General features: G+C 39.6%; 1 protein-coding gene across 1 annotated transcript; it reads right to left on the reverse strand.

Moving 5' to 3' along the window:
* Positions 1-238: 238 nt before the first annotated feature.
* On the reverse strand, positions 239-11547 carry LOC106063706 (globin-like). The gene is made up of 6 exons (XM_056028162.1): positions 11476-11547; positions 10389-10574; positions 9026-9074; positions 7018-7107; positions 4118-4355; positions 239-1796 (listed from the first exon to the last, which is right to left on the reverse strand). The coding sequence occupies exons 2-6, from the start codon at positions 10408-10410 to the stop codon at positions 1623-1625; spliced, it is 573 nt and encodes a 190-aa protein (XP_055884137.1). The 5' UTR covers positions 10411-10574; positions 11476-11547; the 3' UTR covers positions 239-1622.
* Between the last annotated feature and the right edge of the window lie 8462 nt (positions 11548-20009).

Raw genomic sequence — 20009 nt, forward strand, 5'->3', positions numbered from 1 at the left:
TAAGATATTAACACCCTGTAAAATACTAACACCCTGTAAAATACTAACACGCTGTAAAATACTAACACCCTGTAAAATACTAACACCCTGTAAGATATTAACACCATGTAAGATACCAACACACAGTAAGATACTAACAACTTCAAATATCACACGACCGACACGACATGGTCTGAAGTGTACGGATTTGTCATAAAATCTAATATCTAAATTCAACTATCACACACAAACACAATTGGTAAGATAAAAATTATGTGATGATATAGATGTCTATTTATTGTTATTTTCCTTTTGTTACTATTTCATTAAAAGCTAGCAAAAAGTTAACATCGATGTCCTACACATCTGCTGGCTCAGAGATCAACACAATATTAGTGTAGACATTACTCTACGATATACAAAAAAAGACAGTATATTATGTAACATATAATACATATACTTTCATAGAGAATGCATTGTTAAACATTGTAACATGATGTATAATACATCGCACAACAGAGGATAAATGTACACACACAACTCTAATTCTTAGCACAACAGATTCTCAATTCACTCAAAATCACAACGTAGATGGGAGATGTACACATCAGTAGACAGAGGAGCTACAAAATCACAACGTAGATGGGAGATGTACACATCAGTGGACAGTGGAGCTACAAAATCACAACGTAGATGGCAGATGTACACATCAGTGGACAGAGGAGCTACAAAATCACAACGTAGATGGTAGATGTACACATCAGTGGACAGTGGAGCTACAAAATCACAACGTAGATGGTAGATGTACACATCAGTGGACAGTGGAGCTACAAAATCACAACGTAGATGGCAGATGTACACATCAGTGGACAGAGGAGCTACAAAATCACAACGTAGATGGTAGATGTACACATCAATGGACAGTGGAGCTACAAAATCACAATGTAGATGGTAGATGTATACATCAATGGACAGTGGAGCTACAAAATCACAATGTAGATGGTAGATGTACACATCAATGGACAGTGGAGCTACAAAATCACATCGTAGATGGTAGATGTACACATCAATGGACAGAGGAGCTACAAAATCACAACGTAGATGGTAGATGTACACATCAGTAGACAGTGGAGCTACAAAATCACAACGTAGATGGTAGATGTACACATCAATGGACAGTGGAGCTACAAAATCACAACGTAGATGGTAGATGTACACATCAATGGACAGAGGAGCTACAAAATCACAACGTAGATGGTAGATGTACACATCAATGGACAGTGGAGCTACAAAATCACAACGTAGATGGCAGATGTACACATCAATGGACAGTGGAGCTACAAAATCACAACGTAGATGGTAGATGTACACATCAGTGGACAGTGGAGCTACAAAATCACAACGTAGATGGCAGATGTACACATCAATGGACAGTGGAGCTACAAAATCACAACGTAGATGGTAGATGTACACATCAGTAGACAGAGGAGCTACAAAATCACAACGTAGATGGTAGATGTACACATCAGTAGACAGTGGAGCTACAAAATCACAACATAGATGGTAGGTGTACACATCAGTAGACAGTGGAGCTACAAAATCACAACGTAGATGGTAGATGTACACATCAGTGGACAGAGGAGCTACAAAATCACACAACAATGAGTTTTTCTGCTTTTAGGATTACGTTTCTTCTCTTCCTCTTCGACAAAATGGCAGAAGGCGGCCAAGAACTGTCCCCATATTTGTACTCTCTCATCAACATTTGTAGTCTTCAGGGATACAGCGATAAAATCAACAAAACTAGTTTCCAATTTCTGGAATAGAACGAGATCAAAAGGAGAATAAAAAGTAAAAGTGAAGTTACCCCCCTTTCAGACCTTGTGATCTATAGGGCAGATGATGTAAAGGTCATCTGTTTCAGTGGCCCACGGTTAACGAGGGTGTCATCATGTGACCAGGACAACGATTAACCGCCCTTAATTTTCCCGAACTAACGTCAGATACCCATTAAAGCTGGGTGAGCTCAGAGGTGCCCAAAATATAAAATTCCTGAAATTAACAAGGTTACAAAGACAGTTTGTGTGAAACACAAACTCAAAATCGGCCCCCGAAGTGGTCCACCTAGAGTCTTCACCATATATTAATTTAGCGTACACTTATATTTAAAAAAATATTAACTTTATCCATAAATTCAAATTAATAACATGTTACATGTAATAAAGAGAAACTAAAAAAGATTTATCCTTCTAACAAAATTAGATAAATTGGCTACACGAAAAAAAATTCTTGACCTACTTTAAGCTACAATTGTGTACAACAAGACTTTCCCCTCGCAAATAAAAATTAATATCTCTATTGTCATTTGTCATACAAACTAGACATATATCTAGTTAGATCTAGACCTAATTTTGTAACTAAATCTAGATTCAAGACTTAAGTCTAGATCTAGAACTAGATCTAAGCCTAGATCTAGAAATAGATATCTGTCTCTAAGTCTAGATTTAGAGTTAGATCTAAGTCTATATCTAGATCTAAGTCTATATCTAAGTATAGATAAATAAATAAAAATAAAATAAATAAATAAAATAAAAATAAAATTTGAATCAGTATTCTATTCAATGAGTTAGTTAATAAATGGAAAATATATTTTATAATGATCCATTGACACTTTTACCATTGTGACCTTAGATGCAAATGTTTTGTACCAATGCGCGAATCTATGAATGAAGCTTGATTTATTAATGGAGACATCCATGACCTTTTAAAAATAAAATACCTCCCTGAAGTTTTTCATTAAAAAGTGGTGTAATTTTTTGAAAAAACTGCTTGCATATATAATTTTAAAAATTAGATGGTTCACTTTCGGAAAAGAAAAAAGTGTCAGTTGCATCAGAACTTTGAATGATCGAAAATATCATGATGTCCGATTTTCATTTTCTCTTATAGTTTCTGAGATCTAAACTGGACGGACGGACGGACAGACAGGCCACACAAAACTAATAGCGTCTTATCCCTTTTCGGGGGTCGCTAAAAATCACAGTTTTCACCGGGATTCAAGCCCAGGACCCCCGGTTCGGAAGCAAAGCTCTTTACCGCCCAGACACAGCACCTCCAATAAGGAGAATAAGGAATTGTTTTGGAGTACGATGATAAATGAAGCTTGCAGTATTTTAAGTGACTTTGCCGATCCAGCTATGACCTTCATATTGTGCCACATTGAACACATACAAAGTCGTTGTCTATCGCAGTCAATTTAACTTCTCTTTTCGCCATCAGCACCTGCCTTTATAAGGCTTCAGTATAAATACGTAGATGTAGATATTTATAGACCATTGATCTAATCGCTGTCTATATAGATACCTAGATCTAAGTATTTATAGACAATGAACCTTATCGTTGTGTGTATAGATACCTAGATCTAGGTATTTATAGTCTAGTAGCATTACACATACACATTATGACGTAAGGCGAATTAAAAATAAGTTGAATTAGCGAAAAAGAAAGAAAATATGATTTCAAAATGAGGAAGTCCAGTGGCGTAGCTAGGGGTTTGCAGGCCAGGGGGCTTGACGTCTTTAGGGGCCCCAGCATTTTGACATTCGACATAATGACATGAGATAATGGCATAATATTTAATGGAAAAAAAATTCAGAAACTCATTTGAGGAACCCACTTAAGTGGTGGCCCGGGAAATTTTCAAATCTGGACCCCCCACTCTAGCTACGCCATTGCGGACGTCTTATTTTTTGTGTATTCATATTTATGCTTTATGTATAAATGCGGCCTTTTGGAGAAATACCGAAAAAGAACAACAAAAGGTCAAAAGAAAGCTCGTGGGCAGTAGTTTGGGTATCCCTGTTTCAAGATTTATAAAACATTTAAGTTTGATTTTGGTAAGATCCTAAGAACCTATCAAATAGATATCAAATAATTCTACTTATGGAGGTTTAGTGAGATTAGTGCTCATTTAAAAAAAAAATCATGACAGGTATTTATCAAGACTTGCTGGCCTTGACCCTTACAGGAGTCTCATACGATCTTAAATACTCATTTAAAAGCCCATTTAGTTAGCTTGAGAATCGAACACACGAAAACCACTCTCGATGCACTCAGACAGAGCGCCGCAAAGACTCACACTGAAATACTCCATGCCGACGCTCGGGACAAGATTGACATGCATCTTGGCGATGGATCGCATTTTTTGTTCCAGTTTGACCGGGTCGTCAGATAACGAGACGAAGCTGTCCAGGGAATCAAACAGAGCCTTGGAGTGAAGGATAAACATCTCGTTGGCCAGTAACTCGGGAAACGGAAGGGTCTTGGGAACTTTGGCCGCCAGCCTCGTTCTCATGTTTGGGATATTTTCCAACAGCCTGAAAACGAAGCGCAACTCACATTTACATTTAACCCTTAAAGTGCTGAGCTGTTTTACAATGAGTGCATACAAAATGGAATTACAATTCTAATGTTTGGAGACTAAACTACTACACGTACCTTAAGGGTTAAAAGGCAATAAAGATCCGCCATTTTCATTATGAAAAGACAACAAGAACATAAACATACGTAAAAAAAAAAGCTTATAAGAAGTGTAATTGTATCAATTAGTTTGGACCAGTCATGCAAATAAATGTGAAATAGATATATAAATACCTACATCTTGTGATATGACCATTTGTATGTTGGACATTGTGATATTAAATAATTGCTTATTTGTTTTTATTCATTCTTGTTTTGTCAGGTATAAGAAATTTTAAAAAATTTCAACTTGATCCGAGATTGGTCGCAGGGGCGGCCTTAACAGAGCGCGGGGCTCTGGGCGAACGTCATGTGCGGGGCCCTTAGCCGAGTGCAAAAGAAACGAAGCTGCATCAGTCAAGAGAAAGAAGAAGAAAGCTGCCCTGTCAACTAGCCCTAAGTCAGATACATATACATGCACGAACTGTGGCAAACTCTGCTGCTCCAGAATCGGCTTGATCAGTCACCACGGGTTTAAAAAAAAAGATTTAAAAAAAAAGTTCTCCCGCGTTTTTTTTTGTTGTTTTTTTTTTAACATGATGACACGGGTTTTCCCAAGGCTGCACGATATCCATTGACATTATCCTATTGGAAAAAAACAACAGCTGAATAAGGCATTGCCAAACTTTCTGGAAGCTGATTGGCCGAAATAGCTATACAAGTAGGCCTACATCAACTGGTTCAATACAGGCTAGGTTACAGTACCAAATAAGGAATCCTTCTCATACACCCTCAACCCTTTTTTTTCCACTGCAGACTAAATTAACAGTATATTTAATGTTTCGATACCAATTCTTTTTATAATGTAATGCGACATAACAGTGCTGTATATGACACCTTTAAAAATGAGTGAACATTTCATGAGTTTTTTAAAAGGAACAGCATGTAAAAGTTATTAATGGAATGGGAAATGGTTATCTAGAGGTTTTAAGTGTTTGGGGATGTCACGTGATACTGTTCGGATCCGAAAATAGTCTATCCTAGGTATATGAGTCTAAATCTGACCATCGCGAGCGTCTTAGAACGTGTCATCAGCAAAAGTCAAGAAAACACTGGGTAGATTTGTTTATTAATTTTCATTAAAAAAAAAGCTGCACTGATGTTACTACAAACCTCGTAAAGGATTCTTTCATATACAGTTTTATTCATAATAGAAGAAGTAGTTCAAACTTTAGCACTATGCATTTTCCCAATAAAATCCGATTGAAGGTCGATGTTTACATGCGAAATATACGATTTGGATTGGTTGCTTTCACCTACGTGTTTTTATTGTGAACTGTTAACTCTTTCTCTCCGTATTTATTTACCACATTCTTGTGGAATCAACGTTGGTATCGTCATTTAGGAGAGAAAGAGTTAAACGATGATAGCCTCTTAGAATTGACAGGTCATTAGATGCTGTCTTTGCCGAAACTGAACGGTATTTTGAAATAAAAAAAAATGTAGGCGTATGTTAAGAACTTAAATGGTAATTGGTATCATAAAGATACTGAGTAGCAAGTCCTAGTTTATGAGAACTGACATGGTTTTTGAAGTTGGTGACAATAAGATCTCCGATCGCAGGGCCTCAGGCGCGGGGGCCTGGGCGGTTGCTTCACTTGCTACCCCCTAATGCCGCTACTGGATTGGGTGTGGGAGAAATAACGTTTACAAACTTTTAACTAGGCAGACAGAAGGACTTGATATAAGCTTCGTGATCATATCTATATTAAAAACATTACATTTAAAAATCATTTTAAAAAATATCTTAATTTAGTTACTATTTGATAAATACATTTTGTAACAATTAATATTATGAATATTATGAATAATTATGACGTGTTTTATTGAATTCTAGCAAGTAGTTTTGTAAAAATATTGTTTATTAAAAATATACAACAATGTGTAATTTAATTATGACTTTTTTGTCCCTTTAATTTTTTTATTTATTATATACTTAACCGTTTACTTTTCAACTTTCCAAAACATAAGATAGCTATGTTTCAAAAAAGCATTTTAACTATAATTCACACACCCCCACCCCACCTTTCCCTTACATTTTCACTGTACACCGTATTGATACTTCCTACCAATAGCTACAAAGAGCTAGCACAACTAAAGCGCTGTAAGTATATTTTTAATGTAGGACTCAAATATACGTGAACTTAATTCTTGTTTCACCCTACGACACAAGGTAAGTAATAACAGGTTTAAATTTTCGTGGGTTTTTTTTTTTCGTCCTCAGTCCACCGGAAGTGGGAGAATTAGTGATGAGTTTAATGTTCCAAATAGTTTATTTTGTAAGTGGTGCTGGACTAATAATGTTTGTTTGTAAAATGTTTTACATATTTTGGATGTTCCTTCAGAGTTGAAGATAGTTTACTTCCTAGTCCAAACCTCCAGCAGGACGACGGGGGATGGGAGTGGGCAGGCTTTGAACCCGGGACCATCGATAAATCCAAGCGACAGTCCAGCGCTCAAACCGCACGACCAGGCAGCCATAAGGAGAGATGTGTAACAAAATCTTAGGTCTCTACTCACCAGAGTAAGAGCCTGACGCTAGTAGTGGTCCTTAATTCTTTGTCGTGGAGTTGAATAAGTTCCCACGATTCCACGAGGAGTTCCCGCTCTCTGGTATAACAATATAAACAAAAGTAGCAACGTTGTTAGTTTTTTTTTTTCGATTAAAAGAACTAGGGTTAGGTTTTTTTTGTTGTTTTTTTTAAAATTAAAAAGAACTTTTTTTTTTAAATATGAGATAGGTTCCTTGTTAGACTTAGCAGTTGATTATGCAGATATTGTTAATTGCACCTGTTTCTAGGCCTATGGTTGGGTTTTATGTTTCCAGAATAGCAACCCTTACACTCTCTTGGCGAGGCCAGCACCTATTCGGAACTGAGTGAACTCTGGTGTTCTAATGCTTCTTACGAATACAAATAGACGAGCCCTTCACAAGGATTTGAGCTCATGACCTTTGGATCGACAATCAAGCGTATGATGGCGAGATTTCCGTCTCTAAATAGCCAAATGTTTTTATTTTCTTTTGTAAGTGTGTCTGGGTATGGGTGTCTGGGTATGTGTGTCTTACAGCATTAGAAAATACGCATTAGAGAAAGCCCCTGTTGGTCACTTAGAATCTTTAAGATCTTTCGTTCATAATAGTACCTGCTATCATCAACTTTAACCAAGATTGTTACATTGTTGATAATAGCTGTTATGATAAATCTAACCAAGATTGTTACATCCCTGACACTAGCTGTCATAATCAACTTTAACCAAGATTGTTACATCCCTGATTCTAGCTGTTGTGATCAACTTTAATCAAGATTGTTACATTCCTCATGCTAGCTGTTATGATCAGCTTTAATCAAGATTGTCACATCCCTGATACTAGCTGTTGTGATCAACTTTAATCAAGATTGTGACATTCCTCCTCTAGCTGTTATGATCAGCTTTAATCAAAATTTTTACATCCCTGATACTAGCTGTTATGATCAACTTTAATCAAGTTTGTTACATCCCTGACTCTAGCTGTTATGATCAACTTTAATCAAGTTTGTTACATCCCTGACTCTAGCTGTTATGATCAACTTTAATCAAGTTTGTTACATCCCTGACTCTAGCTGTTATGATCAACTTTAACCAAGATTGTTACATCCCTGACTCTAGCTGTTATGATCAACTTTAACCAAGATTGTTACATCCCTGACTCTAGCTGTTATGATCAACTTTAATCAAGTTTGTTACATCCCTAATGCTAGCTGTTATGATCAACTTTAATCAAGTTTGTTACATCCCTAATGCTAGCTGTTATGATCAACTTTAATCAAGTTTGTTACATCCCTAATGCTAGCTGTTATGATCAACTTTAACCAAGATTGTTACATCCCTGACTCTAGCTGTTATGATCAACTTTAATCAAGTTTGTTACATCCCTGACTCTAGCTGTTATGATCAACTTTAACCAAGATTGTTACATCCCTGACTCTAGCTGTTATGATCAACTTTAACCAAGATTGTTACATCCCTGACTCTAGCTGTTATGATCAACTTTAACCAAGATTGTTACATCCCTGACTCTAGCTGTTATGATCAACTTTAACCAAGATTGTTACATTCCTGACTCTAGATGTTATGATCAACTTTAATCAAGTTTGTTACATCCCTGACTCTAGCTGTTATGATCAACTTTAATCAAGTTTGTTACATCCCTGACTCTAGCTGTTATGATCAACTTTAATCAAGTTTGTTACATCCCTAATGCTAGCTGTTATGATCAACTTTAACCAAGATTGTTACATCCCTGACTCTAGCTGTTATGATCAACTTTAACCAAGATTGTTACATCCCTGACTCTAGCTGTCATGATCAACTTTAACCAAGATTGTTACATCCCTGACTCTAGCTGTTATGATCAACTTTAACCAAGATTGTTACATCCCTGACTCTAGCTGTCATGATGAAGCGAGAAAAGCGGGTAAATATTTCAAAAGTATTTAACGTAACACAAAGTTTCCTGGGAATGGGCAAATGTCCATAGAGCTCTAACCTTTTGGTCAAGTTGGAGACTGGACATCGAAGTAGATTATCCACAGAAACTGGAGAGGGAAAAAAAACGGAGCAATCCTATTACTAAACAAATTTAATGTCATAATTAAAGGTGTTTGACGATACGCACTATAAAGTAAAAAAAAAATAGGGAAGTTGCGTTTGTTTGTTACACAAACTCGTAGTCAGCCCTCATGGGTTAGTAGCACACGCATTAAAACTACAGCAGACACAAGAGACTACTTTTATTATGAAGAGAATTTGCAGCGGAAACATTAGACCCATTGTCGACCTTGTTTTAATCAGCGAAGCAAAAAAGTGAGAATGCCCTAGCAAGCTTTTTTGTTTTCTATAGTCAAAAGGTGAACTAACATATAGATATTCTAGTCATAGAGATAAGACTACGCGTAATACGATTTGCCTATTTCATAAATGGCTTAAATGTGTGTGTATGAAATCTGCATAATTTAATTTTTTTTTTTTAAATCGGTAGTAGGCTACACTTTCTGGGTATCAAAAGAAATCACTAAACCTATTTAAAGCCCCCCCCCCCTCAAAGGAAAATGAGAGGATAATTACATAAGCTCAGTTAAAACAATGTTAAACTATTTCTAAAACAATAAAAACAAACAAGCTTCTGAAATTTTATACACAGATTTAGAAGAATTCTTGAAATGGAATTCAAATTGGAGGATGTCTCTTCCACCAGAACATTGTCATTATTAAGAGTAATAAAAAAAAACATAAAATAAACAAATTCATAATATAACATACCATAATCTCAAAATGCTAGATTCTAGCATAATCTGGTATGATTTTATCTGGGCTTGTCCCCTACTCCAGCAGACCAATGGTCAACTATTCACACCGCCTTTTTATGGAAATATTTAAAGTTTAAACGTTTGAGAATTTTCCCACCTCATTTTAAAATTAAAGTAAAATAAAATCAGGGGCGTGATGGTCAAGTGGTAGGGCGCTTGGGTTCCGAACCGAGGTGTCATGAGGTCAAGACTGCACTGAATGCTTCTGCGTCCATCCAACACATACGTTGAGGAAGTTGGGGCAGTTGGTCATTTGACTGTCTACAGGATGCCCTAGTTAACCGTCGACCATAGAAAACACGTTTTTCATTATCTGCCTCTATAAATCGAAAATTCGGAGACGTGTTGTTTTTTTTAAACTTTTTTTTAAAAAAGTAAACAACAGGTGATCTACAGCGGTTGGTCAGATCGAGACCAACGTTATAGAACGCTTCTGCACTGTCCTGCGACGCCACGACATCTTACGTCACAGGTTAGTGTTCAGGCCTTCTATGACGATTGGTCTCGGTCAGATTGGCTCAATTCTCAGCAGGGGACAGTTACCTTCTTTTTCCTTAATCTCCATTTTACGCCAGTGGAACGTTAGCAGTGCTTGGTGTCGTCGTGGGAACAATCAGGGACAGCCTCATGTCTCAGATGGCGCATGGTTTTGACGAGACCCAGTTCTTCATTGTCAGGGACACCTCACAGTCTTGTACAGCACTTCATTTTTCAGACCAAATTTAATTTCTTTAGATTCCATAATAAAACAAAATAAAAAGAAAATCAGTCAACTAACAAATCTTACAAACAATGTTATAAAACAGCCGCTATGTTACCAGTCTATTTGAGATATCCGGCAATTGTGCCCGCCTCACGGATTTTTAAATATAGCCACCAATTAATGTTTTATTGTCCGTATGTTTGTCTTTGTTCTTGTATTTTTAAGGACAAATAGATGTATTCGAATCCACGTGCCTCAGCGTGCCAATAGTAAGAGAATAGATGTATTCGACTCCACATGCATGATCATGCTAATAACAACAAATAGATGGATTCGACCCTCACCCATCAACGACATGCACGTTAATCAGTGACTGCTAAGTTGTTAGTATTTCTGGCTGATTGAGTCACTAGGGAAGAAGAAGCTCTAGTCTAGATCTAGCAGGAATCCGTCCTAGCATATGGAAAAATAAATATGCCTTTATCTTTGTGTTTTTCTGAGTATTTTATCAGGCTTTGTTTTTATACATTTTAGAATATAGTAAAAGTTTTTTTTAATGTATTATTGGTATTTTACTTTTTAGTCTTCGGTTACGCTCTTGAACCGCTTTGTACCTACACACTAATAGATCTATAACTGCTTTGAACCGAACATAGATCTATAGCGTTATGAAAGTTATATTATTAGGCTATTATTAAAATTCAACTATTTTTATCAAATACACAATCAGCATTGAAACTATTCTTATCGTCCATTGCCATTACGCAAATTTGGCAAAATTAGCTTTTTTATGCTCTTAGTCTTAATATCACATGTCTATAGATCTAGATTTAGATCTCGATTAAAAGAAAACAATACAGAATACTTCAGGTCAGTAGTAGGCTATAGATCAGTTTAAAAAAACGTAAACAAATAAGGAATAGTTACTGCTAAAAGAAAGTTTAGTTTTTTTTTCGTAGTATACAATCATTTGCTTCTCCTGCACGTTCTAGAAATAATGCACCGGAAATAATACATTTTTTTAGCATTCGGAACTTTCCGTTTTAACATTTCGATTTTCATTTTTATTTAAAGTTTCGAACAAAATACAATGCAATGAAATGAAACAAGATAAACGCATGGGAATAAGCTGAAGTTGGAACTTGGAACGATGTCGCAAACACAATAGTTCCGCCCTCTCTATCCAGTCTATGTGTCCTAAAATACGGCGAACCGGTTTGTGGTGAGTAGCGTCGCAGGTTCTACTAGGATGTAACGCTGTTTGCTGCAAGCTGCCTAAAGGTCACTGGCTCTTGATTTTTCCTCAGAGTTGAATAACGAATCCTTTCCTATCTTTGGCTATAGCCGCAGCGCAGCGGAGCTTGGGATTGTTTTCTTTCTCCCAGGGAGGTAACCAGTCAAGCCATACGAGCATCTCCTGCCTGAAACATACTCGTTTACGGCAAGCTTAGGCATCAGTTACTTCCCTTCGCCTCTACTCCATTTAGTAAGTATAGTTCCACCGAGCTCAGTAGCTGAGCCACACTTGAAGACCAGGAGCTGGATTGGTTGTCAGAAGCTATGCCACACATGAAGGCCAGCACTTGGATTGGTTGTCAGAGGCTATGCCACACATGAAGGTCATCACTTGGACTGGTTGTCAGAGGCTATGCCACACATGAAGGTCATCACTTGGACTGGTTGTCAGAGGCTATGCCACACATGAAGGTCATCACTTGGACTGGTTGTCAGAGGCTATGCCACACATGAAGGTCATCACTTGGATTGGTTGTCAGAGGCTATGCCACACATGAAGGTCATCACTTGGACTGGTTGTCAGAGGCTATGCCACACATGAAGGTCATCACTTGGACTGGTTGTCAAAGGCTATGCCACACATGAAGGTCATCACTTGGACTGGTTGTCAGAGGCTATGCCACACATGAAGGCCAGGAGCTGGATTGGTTGTCAGAGGCTATGCCACACATGAAGGCCAGCACTTGGACTGGTTGTCAGAGGCTATGCCACACATGAAGGCCAGCACTTGGAGTGGTTGTCAGAGGCTATGCCACACATGAAGACCAGGAGCTGGATTGGTTGCCAGAGGCTATGCCACACATAAAGGCCAGCACTTGGACTGGTTGTCAGAGGCTATGCCACACATGAAGACCAGGAGCTGGATTGGTTGCCAGAGGCTATGCCACACATGAAGACCAGGAGCTGGATTGGTTGTCAGAGGCTATGCCACACATGAAGGCCAGCACTTGGATTGGTTGTCAGAGGCTATGCCACACATGAAGACCAGGAGTTGGACTGGTTGTCAGAGGCTATGCCACACATGAAGGCCAGCACTTGGATTGGTTGTCAGAGGCTATGCCACACATGAAGACCAGGAGCTGGATTGGTTGTCAGAGGCTATGCCACACATGAAGACCAGGAGCTGGATTGGTTGTCAGAGGCTATGCCACACATGAAGGCCAGCACTTGGATTGGTTGTCAGAGGCTATGCCACACATGAAGACCAGGATCTGGATTGGTTGTCAGAGGCTATGCCACACATGAAGACCAGGAGCTGAATTGGTTGTCAGAGGCTATGCCACACATGAAGACCAGGAGCTGGATTGGTTGTCAGAGGCTATGCCACACATGAAGACCAGGAGCTGGATTGGTTGTCAGAGGCTATGCCACACATGAAGGCCAGCACTTGGATTGGTTGTCAGAGGCTATGCCACACATGAAGACCAGGAGTTGGACTGGTTGTCAGAGGCTATGCCACACATGAAGGCCAGCACTTGGATTGGTTGTCAGAGGCTATGCCACACATGAAGACCAGGAGCTGGATTGGTTGTCAGAGGCTATGCCACACATGAAGACCAGGAGCTGGATTGGTTGTCAGAGGCTATGCCACACATGAAGGCCAGCACTTGGATTGGTTGTCAGAGGCTATGCCACACATGAAGACCAGGAGCTGGATTGGTTGTCAGAGGCTATGCCACACATGAAGGCCAGCACTTGGATTGGTTGTCAGAGGCTATGCCACACATGAAGGCCAGCACTTGGACTGGTTGTCAGAGGCTATGCCACACATGAAGACCAGTAGCTGGATTGGTTGTCAGAGGCTATGCCACACATGAAGACCAGGAGCTGGATTGGTTGTCAGAGGCTATGCCACACATGAAGACCAGGAGCTGAATTGGTTGTCAGAGGCTATGCCACACATGAAGACCAGGAGCTGGATTGGTTGTCAGAGGCTATGCCACACATGAAGGTCATCACTTGGACTGGTTGTCAGAGGCTATGCCACACATGAAGACCAGGAGCTGGATTGGTTGTCAGAGGCTATGCCACACGTGAAGGCCAGCACTTGGATTGGTTGTCAGAGGCTATGCCACACATGAAGGTCATCACTTGGACTGGTTGTCAGAGGCTATGCCACACATGAAGACCAGGAGCTGGATTGGTTGTCAGAGGCTATGCCACACATGAAGGCCAGCACTTGGATTGGTTGTCAGAGGCTATGCCACACATGAAGGCCAGCACTTGGACTGGTTGTCAGAGGCTATGCCACACATGAAGACCAGTAGCTGGATTGGTTGTCAGAGGCTATGCCACACATGAAGACCAGGAGCTGGATTGGTTGTCAGAGGCTATGCCACACATGAAGGCCAGCACTTGGACTCCACACATGAAGACCAGGAGCTGGATTGGTTGTCAGAGGCTATGCCACACATGAAGACCAGGAGCTGGATTGGTTGCCAGAGGCTATGCCACACATGAAGGCCAGCAGTTGGACTGGTTGTCAGAGGCTATGCCACACATGAAGGCCAGTAGTTGGACTGGTTGTCAGAGGCTATGCCACACATGAAGGCCAGCAGTTGGACTGGTTGTCAGAAGCTATGCCACACATGAAGGCCAGCACTTGGACTGGTTGTCAGAGGCTATGCCACACATGAAGGCCAGCAGTTGGACTGGTTGTCAGAGGCTATGCCACACATGAAGGCCAGCAGTTGGACTGGTTGTCAGAGGCTATGCCACACATGAAGGCCAGCACTTGGACTGGTTGTCAGAGGCTATGCCACACATGAAGGCCAGCAGTTGGACTGGTTGTCAGAAGCTATGCCACACATGAAGGCCAGCAGTTGGACTGGTTGTCAGAGGCTATGCCACACATGAAGGCCAGCACTTGGACTGGTTGTCAGAGGCTATGCCACACATGAAGGCCAGCAGTTGGACTGGTTGTCAGAGGCTATGCCACACATGAAGGCCAGCAGTTGGACTGGTTGTCAGAAGCTATGCCACACATGAAGGCCAGCAGTTGGACTGGTTGTCAGAAGCTATGCCACACATGAAGGCCAGCAGTTGGACTGGTTGTCAGAAGCTATGCCACACATGAAGGCCATCAGTTGGACTGGTTGTCAGAAGCTATGCCACACATGAAGGCCAGCAGTTGGACTGGTTGTCAGAAGCTATGCCACACATGAAGGCCATCACTTGGACTGGTTGTCAGAGGCTATGCCACACATGAAGGTCATCACTTGGACTGGTTGTCAGAAGCTATGTGAGATGCATGCCATTTCTAAACCTATTGCGTTAATATGTCGCTCATTGTTGGTGCATCGCCAACTTCTTTTTACTCTACAGTGATTAGATCTAGTCATGATCTTTCTGTATTTAATTTAGTTTCCGAAATTAAGTCTGTCAGCTTATTGATAATCTTCCCAACCCACGTAACAGACATATTTGGACACCGACATTTTGACCTATTAAATAGCAAAAGTTTTATTTAAAGCAGGGGCGGACTGGCTATATGGGCATTCGGGCAAATGCCCTGTGGGCCGGTACCCAAATGGGCCGGGAAGGCCACCGAAATGGCCGCATGGATGTCATTATGACACGTATTGAATTGTTAAAGGTTTTATAGTATTCTCTTATATCAGTGACCATCTGAGCGATATGTTGAAAATAAAATCAAAAGACTGTACAGTGTAATACTTATTTAATCAACACATTATGCGAATTAATGTAATAGCCCATATCCGTAATCAAGAGGCGCGGTGGCTGAGTGGAAAAGCTTGGCTTACGAACCGAGGGGTCTCTGGAGAAGATCCACCCAGCTATAATGGGTACCCTGACATTAGTTGGGGAAAAGTGAAGGTGGTTGGTTGTTGTGCTTGCCACAAGACACCCTTGCAAACCGTGAGCCACAAAAACAAATAACATCTACAGAAACAGATGATCTGTACAATTTCTGCCCCATAGATCGCAAGGTCTGAAACGGATAATTTATCAAACTTAACATTATGATTTTGAGGAGAAGTAGAATTGGATGATATACAAATTATGGTCCGAATGGTATAGAAATGCCCGGGCCGATTTTGACACCCAGTCCGCCCCTGTTGTAAAGTGATACCTGGCTCTTCTCAGAGGCAGACACAGAACGTTACAGTGAAAGATTTTGACCAGGGGCGGACTGGCTATATGGGCAAACGGGCAAATGCCCGGTGGGCCGGTACCAAATGGGCCGGTTTGGTCGCGAACAAAGAAAAAATCATTTTTTTTTCAATGCAGACAACTTTAAAAAAAATACAGCAGCGAGACACAGATGCCCGAACACGTTTCTTTTTTTTTTTAAATTTATTTATTACTCTTAATTTTGTTTGAAATTCAACAAGAATTTAAAAAAAATGTACACTATACACTGTAGCCTACGTATTATCATTTGCAAAACGTTAGACCGTACTTTTTGCTATGCACAAGCGGCATTAACTTCAACACTTCTTTGATGTCTTCGAGGTTGTGTTTGGCCTAATTATTTTGCTGGTCAGCATATACGTTTGATGACACTCCATTTTGTTTTTGCGCCTTCCCTCCTACGTCTTTTCATCGTTCCATTGACAGTCAACGAAAAAGAGGGATGAGAGAGGTTAAGTTAGAAAACATTGATACAACGCAGAAAAACAATTGGGGCGACAATTAGCTCTTTAACGGATAAAACAGATACCAACACATATAGAACTAGAAGGAAATGAGAAGGCTGACACACTCGCCAAGAGTGGGAGAACAAATTCACAATTAAATTGCACTCGATCCAGAAGAAATGAAGAAACTAATAGTAAATAAAATAAATGAGAAATGGACACGCTCTCATGCGAATCACAAGAAAGATGATGCCTATTATAAAGTCTAATCTTACGACTCAGGACCGGACACAACAGAATGAGACAACATGTCCTGCAAAACTGTTCTCTTTACCATGAGGACCGTACAATACACTGGCCCCAAAACACGCCAATAGAAAGAAAACTATATGGAGAGCTCCCTGATTTGGAAACCACCGCGCAGTTCATCTCATGTATTGGTCTAGTCATCTGAACACTCCAACATAACAATGAGAACGAGGAAAAAGAAGAAGCTCTTTAACACTAGGCCCCTACTTAATGGGAATCAACTTTAACACACACAGAGCCACGAAATTGCAAACCACTCAACTTATTCACAGCTCAATATGAGATTTGTACAGAAAAAGTAAGTTTCCTTTTTGTTTATTTTAATAACATCAATCTAAAAATACGACACTTAAAGCTTACAAAAAAAAATATTATTTAATTTTAAAAAGACAAATCTAGATCTAAATCATTTTTTAATATTATAATTAATGGCAATCTTATGCTTAGTATGAAGTCATTGATAATGTATAGGCTTACAGCGCTGTCCCATCCGATACTCAATGAAAGGATCCACATATTCACATATAGAAGTTAATTCGGTTCGGCTTCTCTACTCACTTAAAAAGTTTGACAACACTTTCTAATCTATCAATAGAGATTTATGCTTAATTTGAAAACTTACATACTGTATTGGTAGACTTTGTTATAATTGTAGGCTACTCATTAATGCAGCACAGAAAGTGACAGATGTATCACCAAAGATCTATCTAGGATGAACATAATGACTCTCTGTACGACAACTTATCCAACATTCATATTCCTGTAGAGAGTACTGTAGACACCAAGCGACTATGTACACGTGAACATTCACCGGTGAAAGTCGACAGTCTCCGATTTCGTTGTACTACGGTTACAGCCTCACGGACAAAAAAGTATTTTGCTTTTACAATAAGAATTTTAAAAACAAACAATAAACTTTTTTTTTTTTTATATCTGCCCTGGCCTATAGTGCGCACTAAATAAATAACAATAGGGTTGGGCAGAAAAAAAATTGAATGTTAATTTGAAGCATTTTTATTTCATGAACGTTTTCTCGGAGGTTCTCGTGAATCTATTTGAGTCCAAACATGAATGTAAAGTGTAGGGGGGGAGGGGGCCACACTGACACTCACCACCCATAGACTACAACGACATGCATCAATTTAGACGTAGCGGTCATAAGACAAAACAGAGTCCAGCTTCAGACAGGCCATACACATGCACGCAAAACATGGCCACAACTTAGGGTTCCACGCATGCGTCAATACCACATCCTAGACCCGTTATTTGAACAGACAGACAGGTAGAAGACAGACAGGAAGAAGACAGACAGGTAGAAGACAGACAGGTAGAAGACAGACAGGAAGAAGACAGACAGGTAGAAGACAGACAGGAAGAAGACAGACAGGTAGAAGACAGACAGGTAGAAGACAGACAGGAAGAAGACAGACAGGTAGAAGACAGACAGGAAGAAGACAGACAGGTAGAAGACAGACAGGAAGAAGACAGACAGGTAGAAGACAGACAGGAAGAAGACAGACAGGAAGAAGACAGACAGGTAGAAGACAGACAGGTAGAAGACAGACAGGTAGAAGACAGACAGGTAGCAGACAGACAGACAGGCAGAAGACAGATAGTTTTAGACACAGACAGACAGACAGGTAGAAGACAGACAGGTAGAAGACAGACAGGTAGAAGACAGATAGTAGAAGACACAGACAGACAGGTAGAAGACAGACAGACAGAAGACAGACAGACAGGTAGAAGACAAACAGAAAGGCAGAAGACAGATTGTTGAAGACACAGCCAGACAGACAGGTAGAAGACACACATGCAGTAGAAGACTCAGACAGATTGGTAGAGGACCAACAGAACGACAGACAGACAGGTAGAAGAAAGACAGTTGGAAAACAGACAGACAGGGGTAGAAGAAAGACGGACGGAACACTAGGCTCACAATCACTAGGTCACTAATACTGAACAATTCTAGCACGCACTCCAGGACACGAGAATACGCAACGGACGTGAATAACTTCTATTTTGAAGGACGGTCTGTGATTCATAAGATTTAGAAGACAGAAGACAAATTATTTAATTTAAAAAAGACAAATCTAGATCTAAATCATATCTTTTTTACTATTATAATTTATGCCAAACTTATGCTTAGTATGAAGTCATTAATGATGGAAATTCTTATAATAATTACAATAATTTATATAGCGCTGTCACATTCGATATTTAATGAAAGGAGATTTATATTTTCAATAAAGGGTCATGATATATTCATATACAATTCGCGTTTTTGAGAATGTACTTGTAAGTGCCTCTCTAACCGTTCTGCATTCTCTTCTTTTAATGGAATGGGTTGCCTGAGTCAGCCAGGAAAAACAATGACTTAGCATATTTTAAGTCACAGATCAACATGCAATGCGTAGGACGTAACTATCTTATTTTTTGAAGAAACGCCTGTAATCTATAAGTAATACCAAAACAGTTTCAAACTCATTAAGGCTGCTATTGTAGTGTTTATAGTTTTCAGACTACATACATGTAAAATAAAATAAAAAAATAAAATATAAAATACATTATTTAATCCTACGCAAGCATACAGTTTTCGATGAGTTATCAAACTATATATATTTTGAAGAGAATTAGGCTTACACCTATGGGCGTAGCCGGGAGGAGGCGGGGGGGGGTTCAAATCATCACTTGCCTCAGATCTCATAGTCTGAAAAGGAAACTTTACTTAATGCCCCAGTGCAGCCAACTTAAGTAAACTACAGTCACCGAATTTCCTAAGCGTAGCCAAAAGGACTTTTGTGGTTATCCCCCCCCTCCAATACAAAAACTAAAGCAAAACTATAGTTACCATTTTCTACCAGTCGCTGGACTCCATTTATTAAGTGCAGTGGATAGCAGATTTGGTTTATGAATTTTTTGCGGAAGAGTAGCAAACTAATTGCACTGTAGATAGGCTACATCAGAATATGCATTTTTTTAAAGCTTAAAATAACGGAAATAATGCTTGGATCTGGGCGAAGCCTCGGACCCAGCTGGGGGAGCGCTGACAGCCTAACTGTTCTTGGTGGTGTGTACTGTCTTTCCACTAATTAAAAGAAGAACCTACTCTAGGCTAAACAAAAACGCCCGAAAGAATGAAAAGTCGGAATGTAATGAAGATTAATTACATACATATACATTGCAGAGGGGGGTAGAAAAAATCCCCTCCACCGAAAAACGACCATGATATGACGCCATTCATGTGTGGGCCGGTTT

This window comes from Biomphalaria glabrata, chromosome 4 (assembly GCF_947242115.1).
Source record: "Biomphalaria glabrata chromosome 4, xgBioGlab47.1, whole genome shotgun sequence".
Taxonomy (NCBI): Eukaryota; Metazoa; Mollusca; class Gastropoda; family Planorbidae; genus Biomphalaria; species Biomphalaria glabrata.

Coding starts and splice junctions, on each gene's coding strand:
- LOC106063706 (XM_056028162.1), bottom strand. CDS start 10,410: ATGGAGATTAAGGAAAAAGAAG. Junction 7,108..9,025: donor GTCTCCAACTTGACCAAAAG/GTTAGAGCTCTA, acceptor TTGTTATACCAG/AGAGCGGGAACTCCTCGTGG. Junction 4,356..7,017: donor AGCGTCAGGCTCTTACTCTG/GTGAGTAGAGAC, acceptor CTTCGTTTTCAG/GCTGTTGGAAAATATCCCAA.